Source organism: Miniopterus natalensis, chromosome 6, assembly GCF_054644295.1.
Source record: "Miniopterus natalensis isolate mMinNat1 chromosome 6, mMinNat1.hap1, whole genome shotgun sequence".
Classification (NCBI taxonomy): Eukaryota; Metazoa; Chordata; class Mammalia; order Chiroptera; family Miniopteridae; genus Miniopterus; species Miniopterus natalensis.
The window spans coordinates 91,615,649-91,635,971 of NC_142086.1; the positions used below are offsets into that span (position 1 = coordinate 91,615,649).

General features: G+C 49.8%; 1 protein-coding gene across 2 annotated transcripts in view; it reads right to left on the bottom strand.

Annotated features, from left to right (window-relative positions):
* Positions 1 to 13,409: 13,409 nt before the first annotated feature.
* Positions 13,410 to 20,323, bottom strand: part of MAP3K7CL (MAP3K7 C-terminal like) — a 43,166-nt gene continuing 36,252 nt past the window's right edge. For both annotated transcript variants that reach the window (XM_087818039.1, XM_087818040.1), the window contains one exon: positions 13,410 to 13,590. In XM_087818039.1, the coding sequence (XP_087674165.1) occupies positions 13,410 to 13,590 (181 nt within the window). The remainder of the gene's footprint in view (positions 13,591 to 20,323) is intronic.

Below are 20,323 nucleotides of genomic sequence, written 5' to 3' on the forward strand. Positions count from 1 at the left end.
GAAGGGTCTGCCCTGGACTTCAGATGGGAAGGTCTCCTGCGCCCCTTTCGCAGGGAGGAGCCTCGGCAAACCCCAGAAGCAGCCCACAACCCCGCTCGCCGCAGCCCCAGGCATGCCGCACACGAGGACAGCGCGCCAGCTGCCCACCTTTCTTTAGCATCTTCTTCAACCATCCTAACAAGAAGCTCCTCCTGCCCTCAAAGTTTATCCCCATTTTGCTTAGCGTCTGTGGGTCTCGCGGTGTGAGGCCCCCTCGCCCGCGCTTCGACTCGGAGGAGCTTATCGCTGCTCCCCGGCCCCACCAGAGGAGCGAGGGGGAGAGGGGACCGCACCGGCGGCGTAGGAATCGCGGGTGCCTGCGCCCCAGGACTGAGCCTCGCTGTGACCGCCCACAGGCAGGGGCTAGGCCATGGCTTTGTGACAGGGTCTCGGTTCTTCCCCGGGCGGTGAGGAGAGGTGGGGAAGGGCCACGGCGAGTGTGGGTCAGTGTATCCCGAGGACAAGCAGGTGCTGTCTGGATTCCAAAGAAAAATTTAATTACAAAATACTCCTAAGCAGCCGGCGTCTTCCAGGAGGACGGGGAGGGGGGTCGGAGGCGGGTGCGAACGGCAGCGAGGTCCAGGTTCAGTTGTGGGTTTTTAGGCCCATCAGTTAAACACAGGGATGATTCACTGGGTGAGGCTACAAACCCCCACAGAGCAGGCTTTCAGGAGGGTCCTGAGCAGTCCCTACAAACAACTGTTTACTTTGGACTCACAGATAGTTGCTTGATCCAGTTAGCCCTTTGGTGACCCAGTTTTCTTGTCTGTAAAAGTATCTACCTCCAAAGCTTGTCGCAAACCTGAATGTGCTGACTGAACGCTCCTGGCAGAGGCGAGCAGCCTGTAACTGCTGTGATCACTTCATCACTCGTCTCGCATTTCCCTTCTTATCAGGATGAAATGCTCTGTTTATGTTTCACGTTCTCAATGTCTTTATGATGCGGCCTGCTGTGGACACCAGACGGGTGGGTCCTTAAATGCTATTACTACCTAGTCACTCCCTGGATGTGTTCATCCGTTTACTCCTCAGAGACGGCAAAGGGTGTTGACAGAGGCCCTGCAGAGAAAGGGACAGTCAAGGTGACTCCTGAAGGAGGAATGACTTTCAATGCAGAAGTAATTTTGTAACTGCAAAGACTCATATACAAAAATATACACGCAGCGTGCGGAGCCCTGCGGACACAAAGATAAACAAATACAATCTTCAGGGAGCAGAGTCACGTACCGTTAAGCACATCAATGCCACAGGCCTTGCGGGGCCAGAATGAACAGTGCCCAGGGGGTCCGGGTGAGGGGCGATGAACTGTACCCGACAAGGAAAAGCTCCACTGAGGACGGGATGCGTGAGCCGAGGACTGAAAGATGAACGCAGCTCCCGGGGCCCAGGTTTGAGGACAGAGCACTGTACGTAACATGAAGGACCCAGGGCAACCTCGACGGGTAAGCAGAAGCCCCCCAGCAACCGAGTGGACCGAACAACACAGATTCATTCACATGCCTGATAAAACAGCGTAAGGACAAGCAGCCAAGCTTGGGAGGAGCAGAGACGAACCCAAGGTTCAGGGAGCGAAGCCGGAGGCCCCAGGCCGACGGGCAGGTGCGGCGGCCTCCGCAGGGGTGGAAGCCGAGCCTTAGCCCAGGCAGGCGAGGCAGAGACCGGGGCTCGCTCCGCACCCGGCCAGGCCCATCTGGAACAGGGAGCTATACACTTTCCCCCAAAAGCCTGGGGAAGGAGCCAGGGAGCCTGCCATCTGCCTGGAGCTTGGGGTGAAGAAAAAGTGAAAACCCCAACCCGCAGGCCCACAGGCACGTAGGGTCGATTCGTGTTGCTCCCGTAACGTCAAAATCCCTGGCGAAGACAGTAACACGACTCTGGTGAGGACCCGTGAAAGTGGCAAAGTTGGTGTTTCCACTGCTGGGGCTCCACTCCCACGAGGAACTCAGCCCCTACTGAACATGACCCCACGACGGGACAGATCCAGCGAAACTCGCACGAGTCACTCAACGGTCCACCCCGCGAGAGGCAGCAAGCCCAGCACAGGGGGGCCGCGGCACAGGGACGCGGGTGACGGGCCTGCGGCTTGTCAGGAGGAGCTGAGAGAAGGAACAGTACCCACCAGACAGAACACGAAGAGCCAGGCGGGTGCAGTCGGCCCTCGGGTGGGGGCCAGTGTGCGGGGGGCCGGGGGGGACTGAAGGAAGAGGGGCATCGCGAGCTCAGTCCTGGGGCAGACAGGACCGAGGGTGTCGGGCCTCGGGGGCCGTGCTAAAACGTTTCACTACCCTCGTGATCCAATTACTTCCCAAGGCCTTAGGAAGGGGAAGCCTTTATTATTATTATTAATTTTCAAATCCTTATCCAAGGATATTTTTTCCATTGCTTTTCAGAGAGTGGAAGGGAGAGAGACACACACATCGATTGGTTGCCTCTCGCAAGCACCCCCACCGGGCCGGGGATCGAACTTGCAACCAGGAAACGTGCCCTTGACTGGAATCGAACCCAAGTCTTGAACCGCTGAGCCACACTGGCCAGGGCGAGTAGATTTTTTTAGAATGTTCTTTTTGGCAGCAATTGCAGAATGGCTGAGAGGAGACAGGAGTGGAGACGCAGGCCCCTCAGGAGGCTTGTGCAGTAGACCAGGCGTCTCCTGCTCCAAGCTGCGTCTGTCCCCAGGCCTGAGGGACAGTCTCATGTGCTCACCAGCCCCAGACTTCGGCTGCCCCCCAGTCGCCAGTGAACCCCAAGGCTGCAGGCGGCTCCTGGCTTTGACGCACATGAGGGTTGATGCTGTCAGATGGCACAAATGTTGGGGACCCTGGGGTGGCACGGGCTCTGAGCTCCTGTCCCCCAAGGGCCCGTGAGGGGGCGGGGAAGCAGATGTGCGACAAGCAGCCACCGCACCACGTGCTGTCCGGCCGAGAGCAGACGTGGGGCTGGGCAGAGGCTGCTGACAGGGGCCTTACAGGAGGGGCATTCGGGTTGAATCTCGAAGGAGCAGGAACACGCAGCTTTGGAGGAACCTGGTGACTGCGACGGCTCATGACTGTGTCATTAATATGACGAAACTTCGGGAAGACTTCCCATAAACCCCATCTCCCGATAACAGTCTGTCATGTGAATCATCATGTGGAACAAGTGACGACTAAAACTGGGTCCTCGAGGAGCTTTTAATGTAACAAAAATGAGTAGGATTGATTGGAATCAGGGCGCCCCTGGGTTCAAGTGAAGGCAAGGCACAGGAAAGGGGGAGACACGGAAAGCAGGCTCCCGTTCGAGACGACCCTGCCGTGCATGCGGGGCCTGAGGGGCAGCTGGCGTCGGAGGGAACAGCTCAGCCAAACTAGGAAACGCGCCAGGTCGGAGCGGGGTCGGGGGGAGAGGAGGCTTCAGGAGAGGGGAGCGAAGCTTGTAAATCTGAGGACTGGATGGGACCTTAGACAAGTTGGAGTCTGCTCTCCCTCCACACCCACAGCTTGGCCCTGGCAGAGGAGCCGGATAAGCAAAGATCCAGCCTGGACCACAGGGACCCCGCGGGGAGAGGACATGGGGGGACCAGGACACTGTTAATGTCAAGAAACGGGGGAGAACAGGAAGACTCGGGGAGATAAATCTGGGTAATGAGCACTCCCTCTGACAATCCTACGAAGTTCATAATTCTCGCTCCTCAGAGTGTCCGGGCCCTGATGGCCTGGGACCCCGGGGACAGGCCCTTTCTTTTTAAGCAGGGACTGTTTGCTGAACAGCTGGTGTTAGCTGTACCTTCCCACTGGCGAGGACATTCGTGAGTGGGGCCAAACTGCTCAGTCTCTGTGAGGAAGCTGCCTTTTGGTTGTAAGTTGCACATCTCTGGACATCAAATCTTCAGGCCACTAGCAAACCAGTGAGAACATGACTCTTCCACCATAATACAAGGAATATTGTTCAGACCTGAGGAAGGAGGGGCTGAGTAGAAACAAGCTCGACATGTGGAGTTAAGTCGGTGGTCACCACCCCCAGCCCAGGGCAGGGGCCAGACCCGAGGCCAAAGCCGTGTGCCCCGTTTTTGTAATACTTTGCGCTGGAAGCAGCCCCCCGTGATGGTGTGTGTCTTGTCTCTGACCCCCATCCTGCCACCGTGGCAGAGTCAGAGCCGAGTGGCTGTGAAAGAGACCAGGTGGCCCAGAAAGCACAGCAGTTACGCTCTGGCCGGTTACCAAGAGCTGCCGACCCCTGGCTGCCCGCGGTCTCCCGGCCTTCACGCTGTGGTTGGGACACCCAGCAGCTCCACCCAAGAACGTTCACGCAGCACCCACTGCGAGGTAGGCGCTGAGGCAGTCACGGGGGTCAGAGGCGAGTGAGACGGGGCCCCTGCCGAGAACCCGCTCAGGGCTGAGGCGACAACGTGGGTCACCTCGAGGGGCCTTAAATGCTGGGGAAGAAGTTGCTCTGACATCATGGAGGCAAAGGAGGGGGAAGACTTTCTGGAATCGAGAAGCATCTGCGACATCAGACCCAGCCCAGCGGCTGGTTCAGACTCTTTCTCTCCGAGTTCTGCCGTGACTGTGTTCACCAGACACGCAGCTGGAGGAGGGGGGTGTCCTGCGTGTCACAGGGCCTGCGGGGTTTACTTCACGGCACTGGCTGCTGAGAGGCTCACAAGGAAGAAAGAGTGAAAAGCTTTAACCTTCAACCTGCGCGAAATGAAGCTGCTGCTCCCACGAAACTCTGGTCGTCGTTTTAAAGCCACGTAGAACTGAGTGATAAAGAATTCTGGAGGCGAAAAATGTGACCATCGTATTTTTTAATGTCCAAAAATCTGGACAATATCTATTAACAGAGTATTATATAGGAACAGAGTATGAAATTAAAGTTTTTCTGTCTCATTTTTTACTGAGCCCCCAAAACCAATTCAACAGGCGACAAATAGCCACCTAAAGACACTCTTTGTAAAATTGTCTGAATTAGAGAGAACGGAGGCCTTAAGCCCCAGAAGTTTCCTTTCCACCAGCTGCTGGGATGCGTTGAACTCTGGTCCTTAGAGACACCCTGTGGGCGAGCACACCGACTCGCCCGGGCCGTTTACTCCAGGTGTGCAGTCGGTACCTGGGAGCCTCTTTCCACCGAGAACACTGGCAGGTATGTGACATCAGGAGCTTGTGGGACAGAATGTTATTCCTCGTGATAGAGACAGGCCTCGTTCTCTTGATGATTTTATTTTTAACAGTCTTATTTGAGCCAAAAGACAGGCAGAAATCCAGAGTTGCAAAACTTTTTCCTAGAAGCCAGATTGCCTCTCAGACTGCTTGCCAACCATAAGGACTGAGCACTGGGGATGTTAAGTGTTGAGCTAGTGAACCTCACGCATTTAGCTTCTTCTCAGAAGTCGGCATGGCTTCTCTGCCGAACACAGAGCGTGCTTCCCTGCGTCACGTTCTTTCCCCATATTTGTAACTTTCACTTCCTGTTACGTGACACATATTTTAACACATGAAGGCTGCGTTGTTTGCTGACATGGATACAGTGTGAGGCCCGAGGAAAACTTGAAGGGACATTTTTGGCATCCTGTCATCTTAGAGGCAAAAAACCTAGAGACTTATTTTCTTGGAACAAAAAAACTATGAGTTTTGAACATTTTAGAATTCACTATATAGCTCTTTTTCCCCCACCAAAGAACAAGCTGAATAAATCTTTGTCAGAATTTAAATATTTCTCTCGCTGCTTCTTATGGGGAGTTGGAAGACTGAGCCATCAAACCCACTTCCAGCCCTGGCCGGTGGCTCAGGGCCAAGCGTGGTCCCATCCACCAAAAGGCTGTCGGTTCGATTCCTGGTCAGCACATGCCCGGGTTTGGGGCTGGATCCCAGGAGGGGGGCAGGAGGCAGAGAGGGATGTTTCTCTCTCATCAGTGTTTCTCCCTTCCTCCCTCTCCCTTCCTCTCTCTCAAAAATCAATAAAAACATGTTTTTTTAAAAAGGAAGTGTGAGCTTCAAATTTATGTGACTCCCTAAGGAAATATCTGAAATTCAAATGTTACCTTCCTTGGAAATGTCCTGGCCGGGGCCGAATTACACCCTCCTTCCTGTGGCTTCTGAACCGTGGCTAGAAAATCAGGCCGTCAGAGATGGCTGGCTGAGCTTGCTGAGAGAAGGGCAGTGGCCGGGGCATTTTTGAATAGCTTTTTCTATACCAGAAAAGCTTGCAAACCTTCTAAGGCTACAGACAAATAAATCAACCAAGAGGAGCCAATATCTGCCTGGACGCCAGGCTTCCTGGTGAGGATTCGGAAGCCAGATTTGGGTTTTAAGAGGTTAGCAGTACTAGCTCACCTCACAAGAGTACATTCAAGACTCACTCTCCTTGATGTTTTAAATTAAAATTTGGTTCATGTCTTTTGAGAAAGTAAACATTTAAAAACATTTTGTTTTCATATTTTATCATGTATTTTTTGAAATATAGAAATACAACTATTTGGCTTTTCTCAGGCATAATGTCGCTAAGATTCCAGGCCTTTCTCTTCACTTTCTTTAATCTCACATAGCTACAGATTGAATATTTTACAACTAAAATACCGTTCCAGTTATGTAAGTAATATTTTATATAATTGAAATAGCTATGTGGGGGGATTTAGTCAACCCAACTTATAACCATTTGTGTAGGTTATAGAATTATAAAGACATTTTAAACATATTTCTATGTAAATGTGTAGTGTTCTAACAAAAGAGGTACCAAACTATAATCATATAAGAAGCTGAAAATTATCAATAATAGCCATTTAATAAGTATGACTAATGACACTAGTGGGTGTTTAATAGGAAAGGGAACAAGCGTGAGACTTTAAGTGTGAGCCATCAGTGTGGAATATTTAATGAAAAATTACATAAACCTAATGAGAGCTTTTTAGAATGAACCACAATATCTGTTTTTAAAACGGGTAATACTTCTTTTACTCGTGAGCCTTCCTCCACGTTGCCTCGTTAGAAGGTGAGCTGAATGTGTCACTCACTCCTCAGGCATGGCCTTCGCTGCAAACCCAGCCTGTCCACAGACAGACACTCCTGCTGTCTGTCCCCACAGCACACGTGCCATAGAGCTCAGGGGTTGTTGCTTACCTGTGGGCTGTTATCTGTAAGTGTGACACGAGGGAAACCATAGGGATGTTGGAGGCAAGTCGGATTTGAATTTCAAAATAACCAATTGCTAGTTGAGTGATCGTAGATGAGCAAATAAACATAGCGAACCTCAGCAAGATGCACATAATTGTTATATTACTGTATCTACTTACATATACAATAGTGTCCTAGTATTATTGTATCTACTTATGTATATGATAGTGTTCTAGTATTACTGTATCTACTTATATATAGAATAGTATTTTTGTATTGTCAAAATTAAGGGAAATTACACGTGGAGCATAGTCAGTGCTTAATAAGATTACTTCAGTATTTCCACTTCTTTCCTACATCATAAATAAGACATTTTCATCTATTTCATTATATATTGACTATATTTACTATACAATGCTAAATTAAAAATTGGAAAAACCTAAAATTACAGACACCACAGAAGTTGTTAGTATTTCCCACGCCACCCCACCTTGTTTTGATAACTCATCATTAGGGTTCACTTTTTTCTCAGCTTGGCCAGAGATGCTGTTTTGACACCAGTGTTTGAAAAAAAATGCAAATAGTTGAGCAATTCATGAGCCTTGCAAAATGTTCCTGGTGTCTCCTCTTCATTATTTACAGAGAGAGACTAAGTCCAACCCTGCTCAACTGGTAAATGAAACTCCTGCTCAGACAGAAAGATCCAGTCCTGCCTGTTCACAATGTCTGGCGGGGGCACAGGGGCGGGGCTGCCCAGGGGGCAGAGGCTGTGACAGGCGGGTCACCAGGCCCTGCCCAGCCATCCCACTGGGCTTCTCTCTGCCCAGCTCACACCTTCTCTCAGGGCCCAGCCTCCGCCTACCACTGCCTCTCTCCTGGGACACCTTCTCCAGAGCTGCATGGCCTCACATTTTGGGTTTTGCATCCTTTGCTACTCAACTCAGTCCCCAGCTTTTCTAGAAAAGCTTCAGTGACTCATTTCCTGTTCTCTACACCCCCACTACACACCCTAAAAAAAACAGAAATAATTTCTCCTAGGCCATGTTCCTCTTGTAGGGTTGATAAAATACAGGAAGCCCATTCAAATCTTAATTTCAATAAACAACTAAAACGTTTAGTACTAGTATGTCCCAAATAGTCCATGAGATGTATATATACTCTGTTGTTTACCTGAAATCAAACTGAATGGGGCACCTTGTGTTTTTATTTATTGACTCACCCCCCTTCACCCCCAGACTCCTGACTTGTGCTGTAGAGTCATTTGATGGAGAGATGCCACCCGGGCTGCAGACTCCCTGAGGCCTGGAACAGTGTCCTCGACCCCAAACACCCAGCTCTGAGTCCCAAACACCCCCAAGAGCAGAAGAGTCCTTGCCCCCAAACAACACCCCCTTGAGCGGGAGCAGGGTCCTCTCTCACTCCTTCCTTCAGGGAGCAAATAGCCACGAGACTCCTACTGGGCACTGACGTCTATTCTGAAGACACAGCCTTAAACGAGGCCCAACCATAGTCAGCAAGGAGCTCCCAGCTCATCCAGCAAACCAGGCAGGTCTCAGAGATGTTCAGCCAGTGAGACGGGGTCCCAGAGTGAGATGAAAACAGGGGAAGGCTGACCCTGGGGGTCAGCGAGTCTACAACACCTAATAATCATCCTATAATCATTAATATATACCGAGTAATACTATTAACATTAATACTATTAATAATAATTTCATGCCTAATAGTTCATAGGAGTTACCAGGTGATGGCAGAGAACAGCATGAACACAAACTTGATGTCACTGCAGTGAAGTTTCATTAACGAATCAAACCTGCTCTTGGGTCAAGCATGTTCTGACCCGCGGGTGCCACTGTCCGAGAGGCCTCAGCCTCTTCCTAACAGCTTTTCTCGAGGAATCAGTAACCACCGCTCGTCGTCTCTTACCGTGTCCGCGCCAGGCTGGTTCCTCTCCTCCTCGGTGCCACCCGAGCGTCTTCATCCAGGATGCAGAGCTCCAGCCCCCCGCCTTCCTCCCGCCCGCCAGTCTCTGCTCCGTCAGGGCCCTCTCGTCCCTCTGGTTCCCCTCCTACCTCTTGCTGCCCCACGGAAACAGCACCTGCCGCCGTGGGCACTTTCTAATCGCACTCCCCTCATCCCGTGTTTCCAGGATCGGCCAACCGCGGCCCACACAGTAGTGACCGCGGCATCTGTAGGGCTCCGGCCGTAAGAGTGCAGACACAAAAGAAAATCAAATCACATACCTGGCTGGAGGGCAGAAAGTGAAGGGAGGCCGTTCTCGGGTGCAACCCATTTAAATAAAGGTGCTTCTAACCGTGTCCTTCGTATTAATCAGCTGTGCGTCGTTTCCACAGCCTTAACTGTGCGTCGCCAGAACAAGCACCGGGCGAGCTGCTGATGTGAGAGGTTTCCTCGGATCTAATTAAACCCCTGCTGCGGGGAGGTCCTGGCGTTGAATGAAGACGCTTGGCAGCTGGCGCTCTGTGCTGAGCACAGCTGGCGACTCCGAGTGCTGCGAGTCTGACAGTTAATTCCACAGTCCAAGTCCAGATTAAACCCTCTTTGTAACTGCAAGTTCAGCCTTGAAACAAGATAATGGTAAGATTCTGTTTTAACATGACGGACGCCAAAATGACTCTGCTAAATGTAAAGTGATTTCCATGGAAACTGATGGTCACTGTGAGACAGAAAGGTGTTGGGCCTGTAGTCAGTTTGCTGTGATCGTTTTTACATAAAGTGAGAAAACTTCCTGGTGTCTCCCAGCATGTCAGCGTTAAGCACCAGAAGTCCTGGCGCTGGGAGAAAGCTAACTTTTTTTAGCTCAGTGTTTCTCTAACTTTTGACCATGAAAGTGTTTTTCTTCTTAGAAACATGTAACATTTCACGCTGTGTCGCAAGAGCGTGGTCTGGGCGAGGCAATGCCCTTTCTACTCCCCAGGCCCTTCCTCCTGACAAACCAACCTGAAGCCCAGGGTTAGAGGGATGCACCTGCAGAGCCTGCTCCACATCCCCCCCTGACTCCCAGGGACAGATTTATCCAATAAAAATACAGAGTTCTCAGTTAAAATTGAACTTCAGATAAAAGGCTTTTTTTCTTTTTTTAGTATGGGCATGTTCCATGCAGTGTTTGGGTCATACTTATACCAAAAAAATTATTTTATCTGATTTCTGAAATTTAATTTTAACTAGACATGTTGTATTTTGTCTAATGACCATGCCCCTGACCCCTCCCCAGGGAGGAGAGACTCCTGGTCCCCTGGCTCACATTTCCAGACACATGACGGGACTTTGGGACCAGGAAGGGGCACAGGACTGACACCCCAACTGGACCAACCTGCCTCTTTATTGGTTTCTGGGCACATCTACTTCTTTAGCTCTGGTCTCTGCCAGGGACTCCCCATGCCCCCTCCCTCCCTGCTCTGTGCCCGGAGGCCTGCTGTCTGACCTGCGCCACGGGCTCCTGGTCCTCTGGCTCTTGGTTGAGTTTGGCCCCTGGCAGTGGCCAGCAGAAGGTGGAAGGACCGGAGGAGAGACAGGCCCCCCAGCTTCTGCCTGCAAGCCCTGGGTAGACTGCAGGCTCCCTCCCACTGAAGGACAAGTTCTTGGGGTGCAGTGGGGAAGTCTCTCCAGGCTCGGTTCCTACCAGATCCCACTGCCTCCTCCCTCCTTGCCCTTAAAGACACTGGGGGCCTTTTGGAAGCGGCCCACCGGTCTCGAGTATTCCCCAGCCCTCCTGACGTCCCCTGACTCTGCCCCCAATGTTGTAAAAGTTCCCTTACTGGCCCCTTTGGAGTGTGTACTGGTTCCCAGCCAGGACCCCAATCAGCACAGGGCAAGACTGGGGTTTAGGGGAAACAGAGGTTCCCTGCCTGAACCTAATCCTGAACCTCAAACCCAGACCTAGGTTCCCAGCCTCTCTCTGGGGGTTTGGCCCAACACTCAAGTTTCTCGTTTGCTGTGGACAGACGTGCTCAGCAGCTCCCTACACGCTGGCCCTAAGCCCGTGTTGATAATATTTCACTGGCTGTGGCCAGTTTGGGGTTGGCACCCGAGTGCCGGCAGCACTCATCTCTCCGCACTTTACAGAAGGAGAAAGAACAGCCGCAGAGATTTGCAGGCAGAGCCCAGTGGCCCAGGAAGTCGTCGCCGTGTCTCTTGCCTGGATCTGAGATCTGACCAGTGTTGGTTCCCAGAAATCAGAAAACCCTAGAATTTGGCTGGCAAACCGGATGTTCTCAGAATCCTTGTGGCTACTTACAGTAACAAGTTAAATTTTTAAAAAACAAGTAAATATTTTTTAAAAGAAACCACGGAACCCACCCATGACCCATCTCTTGCTCTTTTCCAGCTACTTTTAACGTTTAAGTCATCACATCGCCCTCACAGCACCCTGGAGTTTGCAGGGCTGAGTCACATCCTTAGTTACGGGAATGACGGGACAGTGTGCTCAGCATTTACTCTGGTTTTGAGACGTGAGCAGGCGATGGAGAGGCCGGGGCTAAGCTGCTTCGCACGTAATTTCACCCTGTCCTGCAGCCTCTTTACCTTTCCTGTCAGGACCCAGACCCGGGACTTTCACCTTTGGTCAAATGTTAAAGCAGCTTACGGGGGATTCGGCTCCCATAACATTAAACCTTGAGATCTACTGAAACCTTCATTTTATAAACGAGGGAACTGAGGCAGGACTCTCAGGGACCTCACGGACTCCTCACCACATGGACGTTAACGTCCGTTCTTCCCCTTGGCATCTGCCAAAACTCAGGGCTGACTCGCCCAGGGCACACCCGCCGCAGAGACACAGGCCAGACAATTCTCGGGCGCTGGGGCGCTGGCCCAGCATCACAGACGGTCAGCCACAGCCCTGGGCTCTGCTTGCCAGGTGTCAGCCGTACCCGCTCATCCTGGTCCTGGTGACAACAGCAGCAAAAAGGTCTCTACTTCGCCAACGTCCCTGGGGATGAGGTCACCCCAGGTGATGACGACGGGCCTGTCCCAGCCAACCTGCTGTTTCTATCACCTCTGCTCCGCTACGTTTTCTGAGTAAAAACCTTAAGACTCTCACACATCATATTGGTACCAGAGCTGAGTTGTTTATTTAGAAACGAGTCTTCCCGCCCTGGCCTGTGTGGCTCAGTAGAGCACCAGCCTGTGCATGGAAAGGTTGCAGGTTCGATCCCCAGCCCTGGTCGGGGTGTGTGCGGGAGGCGACCCATCGATGTGTCTCTTTCTCTCCCCCTCCCTTCCACTCTCTAATAATCAATGAAAAAAATACCCTGAGGTGACAATAAGGAAAAAAAGGAGTCGCGGTCTTTCCAAGGAAAGGGATTCTCGGTCTTTGGCACACGCAGCCACAGTGAGAACACGTCCTGACGAGGGTTAGCGAGCGTGGCTTTTAGCACAAGGTCGGTTAAAAAGGCACAAGTGCAGACGGACAGTTTTGATCACGTTTAATGAAAAAGTTGCGTGAATAGAAATGGACGTAACACAGGGAGTCCACTGGGGGCAGATGGTGGTCACGTAGCACAGGGAACTCACGTCGACCCTGAACTTACTCGTGATGTCCGCAGTTATTACTGACCCAAAACACCACCTCAAATCCAAAACAGGGCAACAGTCATCATCTCGCTGGTATTTTCACAGGAACTCACCAAAGCAATGTCTAAACCATCCCTGCCATCTCCTGGGGCCCCCGAACACCCACGAGGGCGGCAGATATTCCCGGGGGGGGGGGGCGTGAGGAAGCGAGGCCCTATCTGCTTCTTCCTGTCCCAGCACAAGTCGGCCCGGCCAGCGTGCTGTGGGCACAGACACGCTTCTGCTAACGTTTTCATGAAAAGCTTTGTGCTGCGTGGCCACTAATTCCTAGTACAATCATCACGAGGGACTGAATGTAACTGGTGAGATGAGCATGTGTGGAGAAGTTTCAGGCCAGAGCACAGGTGGAATATTAACAACGTGAAATTTATAAACGCACACATGTGGACAGTCGTGAGCATCTTACTGGCCTGTTTGTGGCTTAATCCTGTTTAAGGTTCTTAGTGGAGTCGGTCAGCATTCTATTTGCCATATCTTCCTAAATAAGAAAAAAATACCTTTGGAAACAAATTATTATCTCAGAGAACATACACGGGTAATAGGTTTGCTGCACCTCTTATTTAGAGGGAACTCCCCTCCTGTCAGGCTAGATGCAGCCCAGCAAGACGGTGGCCGTGTGGGCGAGGAGGGGAGCCCGGGTCTGTCCCTACCCCTCTGGGCCAGCACACAGCGGCCACACGGGGCGATCCTGAGCTAGGACGAGCCCTGTCTCTTCTGATACTGGATCCTGAGCTTCTCCAGCTGCTCCACGCACTGGGACTGGGCCAGCTTCAAGGTGCGGTTCTCCTCGGTCAGCGCCTCGAACTCGCGGGCCAGCTGGGCCGCGTCCCCTTTCTCCTTCTCGGCCTGCGCCAGCTTGGCGACCAGCTCCTTTCTGCAGAGTCGGGCAGCGGAAAGAGCACATGCCGTGAGGCACAGGCACAGACACGGAGCTCCGTCGGCCTCCACAGCTCACCCTCTGCACTGGCCGCCACCCACTCCCCACCAGCTTTAGATCCTTTGTTTCACTCTATCGCCTCTACTCAGACACCCAAAGTCATAAACATCTGCTGGAAAATGCACCACAAATCCCTCGGCAGTCAGAAAAGCCAACTTTTTAAGGGTACAACGAATTGTAAAAATTACAACCAGTTTAAGGGGAAAACCCAGAAAAACCTGTTTATAATTTAAGATGCTACCCATTGTCTTTCGGGCAGGAGAGCTAGACTGTAACTTAGCTAATCCTCCAACTTCAGTTATCTTCCTGTGTCTTTCATTTCCGAGTTTAACGAATCTTCATTAGCTCTTTGAACCAAGAACTCCACCTCCTTCCTGCAGCTGTTTTTCCCATGCCTTTCCGCAGTCCTGACATGCATCTTGCAGCCCTAATTTACAAAACAGTATCTGTACTTTTATTGCACACATAGGATTCAGGAAGCAGGCTGAGGTTACTAGAAGGAACTTGAGCTGATAAACTTGGTAAACGTTGTAAATAACGCACTGATGTAAATGCATGTAAAATGGAGCCCAAGGCTCACAGTCTACATTTAGATTTAGTAGACATGACAACCCACAGCGGGTCCCCGCCCCCCGGGTGGGCCAGTGAGTCCTAACCTGAACTCTCCCTTCCTCAGCACGAGCACACGTCCCATTTCTTTCTTCTCTGCCGGGAAAAGCGCAGAGAAGCCTGAAGACGATACGGTAATGAAAAGACACAAGAGCACGCAAATGCACACAGCACACAACCCCCCACTGAGAGAGATTCTACAAACTGCCAGCCTATGCTCTTCTCAAGGTTAAGAACATATTTAAGGAAACCAAAGACAAATGACAACAAAATGCACTGTGCAATCCCGGACTGACAACAGCTGTGAAGGACACGATGCCCAAGGTTAAATAGACTGTGGATTGGGTAATAGTGCTGCATCGACGCTGAATTCCTCGTCTTAACTCCTGTGCTGTGGCACGTGGGAGAATGTCCTTGTTCTTAGAACATGCTCACTGAGCCCGGCCTGTGGCTCCGCGGTTGAGCATCGACCCAGGAACCAAGAGGTTGCAGGTTTGATTCCTGGTCAGGACACAAGCCCGGGTTGCAGGCTCCTCGACCCCCAGTAGGGGGCGTGCAGGAGGCAGCCGATCGATGACTCATCATGGTGCTTCTATTTCTCCCTCCCTCTCTCTTCCTCTCTCTGAAATCAGTAAAAACATATTTAGAAAAAGAGAGAAAGAAATGGTCACTGAGGGATTCAGGGCAATGAAGCATGAAACACACAACGGGCAACGGGAGACGGTAAACAGAGCTATGCTCAGACAGACACAGGCTCAGACACAGCGTCCCCTGGGGCTGCACTGATCTGTGCCTCCTCCACGGTGTTTAGAACACAAAGGCCCCCCGGCACATACTCGCTGAATGAACAGCTGAAGAGTGAGGTACCTCAGAGACAGATAATGTATAGTTTAAAGATGAGGAAAGAGACATTCGAAGTGCTTGATTTAATTGAAAAAGTCTTACAGCTAATAAGAAAGAGCCAGTGTGAAAATATTCTCCTTATTAAAGGGTCAGGGCTCTTTACCTCTAAGCACAGTTGAAGCAATAAATGTCCATAATGAAGCCTCAGTAACTCTACTAAGGACACTGATTAGTACAATACAGGGAATATAGTCAATAATATCGAGATAACTATGTACGGTGCCAGGTTGGTACTGGAAATATTGAGGGGACCACTCTGTAAAGTACATGATTGTCTCACCACCATGGTGTATCCCTGAAACTAGTTAAAAAAAATGTTGACTATAAACTGTAATTTAAATAATTTTTAAAAGAAATTGATTAGTAAAACTTACATAAGTATAAGAGATATGCCTCTACCTCCACCCATCAGATCATCTATCCTGCTCTTTTTCCCTTTAAAATCAACTGTGTCACACAAATACTTCAGGTTAAAGTGGAGTTTTACTTTCAAATCATGGTAGAAGGGTTGGAATCCTGGTCTGACCGTGGCTGCTCTCCTGGTTCCATGTCTGACTCCTTTAAAAACCCTTGGATAGCTGTTAGTAGTTTTGACAGGTAGAGAAAATAACAAAATCACAGATTTTCCAACTAAAAGGAATGGTCATGAATGTCTAGTCAAATCTTCTTGAACAGAGAAAGTCAATAATAATTTGTTACTAGAATCAAGAAGACTTAATTGATAGGTTTCTAAATTAGTTTCATGTACTTGATAAACAATTATACATATATTCAATGAATACTGTCAAAATGTCACTCATCTCCTGTCCAAGACTTATTTATGCTCTTCCATTAGCAATTCATAATTAATGCTGGCACAGTAAGCTACAGAGCCAATCCTATAAATAGATGATCTAAGGGATAAACCAATATCCATAATTGGCTTGAGTGTGGTCTTGCCTTTGAGTTCCCATCATCATCGTTTCTATCATTCCCTTTGATGGAAAGGGGTGTGGGCTGGAAGACCACCGTTATGGGAAGTCAGGAACCTGTAACAGTTTCCACACGACGACCTCACCAGGGAAAAGGCCATGACCTTGGGTCCTACACCCCTCCTGAGCCACGGCCCTGGAAAAGCTCCTATTTCCTACAATGTATGGGAATTGTTTCCATTTTCCTCACTGTTATACCTGGGTAACCCTTGCAAGCATCGTGCTAAATAAAAGACGCCATTCACAAGAGATGTACGGTCAGATTCCATCGGGAGTGTGCAGGGTAGGAAACCCCCAGAGACCGAGAGCAGGTGAGCGGTGGCCAGGGGCTGGCGGGGGAGGGGGCAGGACGGGGAGTGGCTGACCGCTCAAGGGGACAAGGGTCCTTTCCTGGTGAGGACAATGTTCTAAATTGTGACGATGGTTGCACAACTCTGTGAGTACACTGAGAACCACTGAGTTAATTTCTTGAATTATGTAACAGTTTTCACCCTGACTGCTGAAAGAGTGTATCCGTTTTTCTGACATTCTATCTTTTAAACACAGCAGCACCAAGTGCAATGTTTCATACATGAAAGGGCCAAGTGGTTTCTCCTCTGCACAAGATACCATGGTCTCTTAGGAGCAAAGCAACCTTTACTAATTGTAGATCTAATTGTTTTTTAATGGTATCTATTAAAAACTTTCTGTCAGCCCTGGCCGGTTTGGTTCAGTAGTTGGAGTGTCGGCCTTGGGGCTGAAAGGTCCCGGGTTCGATTCCTGCCAAAGGTTGCTGGCACGATCCCCTACCCTGGTTCGGGTGTGTGTGGGAGGCAACCAATCAATGTGTCTCTCTCACATTGATGCTTCTTTCTCTCTCACTCTCCTTTCCACTCTCTCTGAAAAGCAGTGGAAAACTTATCCGCTGGTGAGGATCAAAAAAAAACTTTCTGTCAAACAATTTAGTGACAAATTTCAAAAGTCATAAATGCCTATGTCTTACTTCCATGTGTTTCCATGACATACACAAAAATTATGTTATATAATAGTGAAAAAGGCATGTACACATTTCATGTTACTAATGTGTAATTATATAAAAATATTAACATGCAAAAGGCCTAGAAATAAGTAGGCAAAAATGATAGCAGGAATTCTGTAAAGATGTAACAATTCTTGATAATTTTTAAAAGACTTAATAAAATTGCCTTTCTTTTTTCAACTGAAAAAAAAAATCCAATAAAACTAAGAGCAAACTTTTATGACATTATTGTTCCATAGGCCAGAAGTGATTCTTTAAATTAAATTCATTCTATGCTGAGTGTATAATCCTAAAAAATGTTTACCTTTCCAATACTATGACTTAAAATAATAACCAGCTCTTCTCGCTGCTCTGTAGTCTCCCAAACGTGATCCAGGGCGACCCCCTCTGGAGAAGGGAGAGAAGTTCAGCCTAACCCGGGCAGTGACTCCAACAGGGAGCTCCTGAAATCCTGAGTCAGCCACTCCCTTTGTGCCTCTGTGATGACCAAAGGCAACACGATCAGCCACATTTCAGGAAATGATGAGGAAGAAGCTTTCCTCCAAATCATCAAAACACGGAGAGCCGATTAATTAGGTCAAATCCATTTGGCCCAATTCATCTTGCAACATGAATTTCTGCTTCAGGAAAGCGTTAATGAAAACAATGATCCCCACTAACCCTTGGAGGACCACCCTCATTATTTATACATAAGATATAACCATGCTTCCTACTTCAACAATTTCTCTCAGCCTTTGTTGCTGATATTGGCTCTATATTTTAAATAAAGACCGTAGAAATGATACATAAAACGTGTACACGGAGGTTACAATCCCCTATAATCACCCTGAGTGCAGCTCCCTGCTCCGTGGTTGGGATTCAAGAGGGTACAGGGTGTTCAAATCTATAGAGAACACACAGTCAGAAAGAGGACAGACCTTAGGTGGACAACTGATGACACCGCCTACAAAAGTGCCAGAAGTCTCATTCCTGTGAGCTTCCCTTTGCCCAGGAAAAGAGCTGATCCCTGTGGAGGGCAGGGAACAGCTGAGCCTTCCTCAGGAGGGTGGCCTTGGGGAGCAGAAAGGAAGGAAGGGGTGCTCTGGGCCTCGGGCATGGTGCCTGCTCAGGCAGAGGCAGGACACGTGGGTGGGTGGGCCAGTGTCCTCCAAGGCCAGGGGTGGGAGGACCTTCCACAAAAACGTGAGGGCCACATGGGGTCTGTCCTGAAACCCAGGTCAAGGATACCCGGTACAATATCACACTGACCAAGATCTGGCCTGGAGCCCCCTTCCCAAGCGGCAGAAGCAGGAATGAAGAAAAGGAAATTCGAGACTTTATGAAAAAGGGACAAAAAGAGAATTTGGCCTTTGCAGCCCATCCAGCCCGCTATTTAGGCCTGTGAGGGGCTGAATGGGGGGTCTGGCCAACATTCCTGTGGTTTGGCAGGTGTGTGAAGTCCTTCCACTGGTCCGCTAGCCACCGTCTTTCTAGAAGGCAGCTCTGCCTCTTTGACTTCACTGCTGTGGTGGCCGCCGCAGCTGCTTTACTCTAAACACCCGCAGCAGGAACGTTCCCATCACACACCAGGGGGTCTCTCTCATGCTGTTACCCAGCATACTTTACATGGAACATACAAAAACACAAACTTACAGATCATATCGTTTAGTGGGTGAGTCTTCCATTGCCCCCCAAATACAGAGCCGCACATGGGTTTAGATAACAAAGTCCTCCAGCACCTCAGTGGAAGGAGTTTACAAATAAACACATAACTACCTGTTTTTCTGTTGTGACACCACAGTTCACATACTCACATACACACTCACACATACACCTCCTCACTCACATACACACACATACACCTCCACACTCACTCACATACATACACATACACCTCCACACTCACACACTCACATATACACCTCCACACTCACACACTCACACGTACACCTCCACACTCACTCACATACACACACATACACCTCCTCACTCACATACACACACATACACCTCCACTCACTCACATACACACACATACACCTCCACACTCACACACTCACACATACACCTCCTCACTCACATACACACACATACACCTCCACACTCACACACTCACACGTACACCTCCACACTCACTCACATACACACACATACACCTCCACACTCACACTCACATACACTCAGGTGCACACACTCACACTCATAACATATGCACACACACTCATTCACACATTCACACGCTCACACATACACACTCTTGCACTCGCTCATTCACAAGCTCTCACACTCACACTGGAAGAAACATCTGTTTCTTATACAAACCCTCCAGTAACCCCACCGCTGGTCACAATATTAATAAGCTTCCTCAGTTCCTTATGAAACTTCTCTTAGGACTCAGATTGTGTGTAAATGTTCAGCCTGCACACTCCCGTCAGCTTATGAAAACTCTCAGACCAACAAGGAGTGAGTCTCAGACACCTGAGGAAAGCTGTTTCTGATTCGTAAACACCTTTCACCACTGACCAGAGTCCAGGTACGATTCTGTTCAAAACACAAAGCCTGGCGGTAAGAAAAGGTCCCCGCGTAGGTGCGGAGTCCAGACCTAAACCCGCGCTCCCCACAGCGTTCCCTGTGCAACCACCGTGCTGGGGCTCCAGGGGTCCCAACAATGTCATACATTTCTCAAAACAAAATGTATTTCACTTACTCGAATTTAAAAATGAAGAAGTAAATATATATGGTCTTTCTCCAGTAAGAGGAAGGGAGAAACAGAGGGTTAAAGACAGTGTTTGGACTCAACACCCACCCGTCACTCGTCCAACACGCATGCGTCACCCTGACCCCGACCCCGACCCCGACCCTGACCCCACCTCAGCGGCGTGTCTACCTGCCCTGGGAACCCCAGGTAACCATTCAGTACATGCACCCACAGCCAAAGTGCGCTGGGCGTGTTCACAGGGAACAGAGTGGGGCTCCGGGAGGGATTTCGGCATTTTTAACTTCCTGAGCTAAAAACGCTTATTAAAAACTTAAGGTCTGACCCGGCCGGCGTGGCTCAGCAGCTGAGCGTGGACCTAGGACCCAGGCGATGGGGATTCGGTTCCCGGTCAGGGCACCTGCCCGTGTCGCGGGCTAGACAGCTGACCAATGACTTTCTCATCGTTTATGTTTCTCTCTCTCTCCCTCTCCT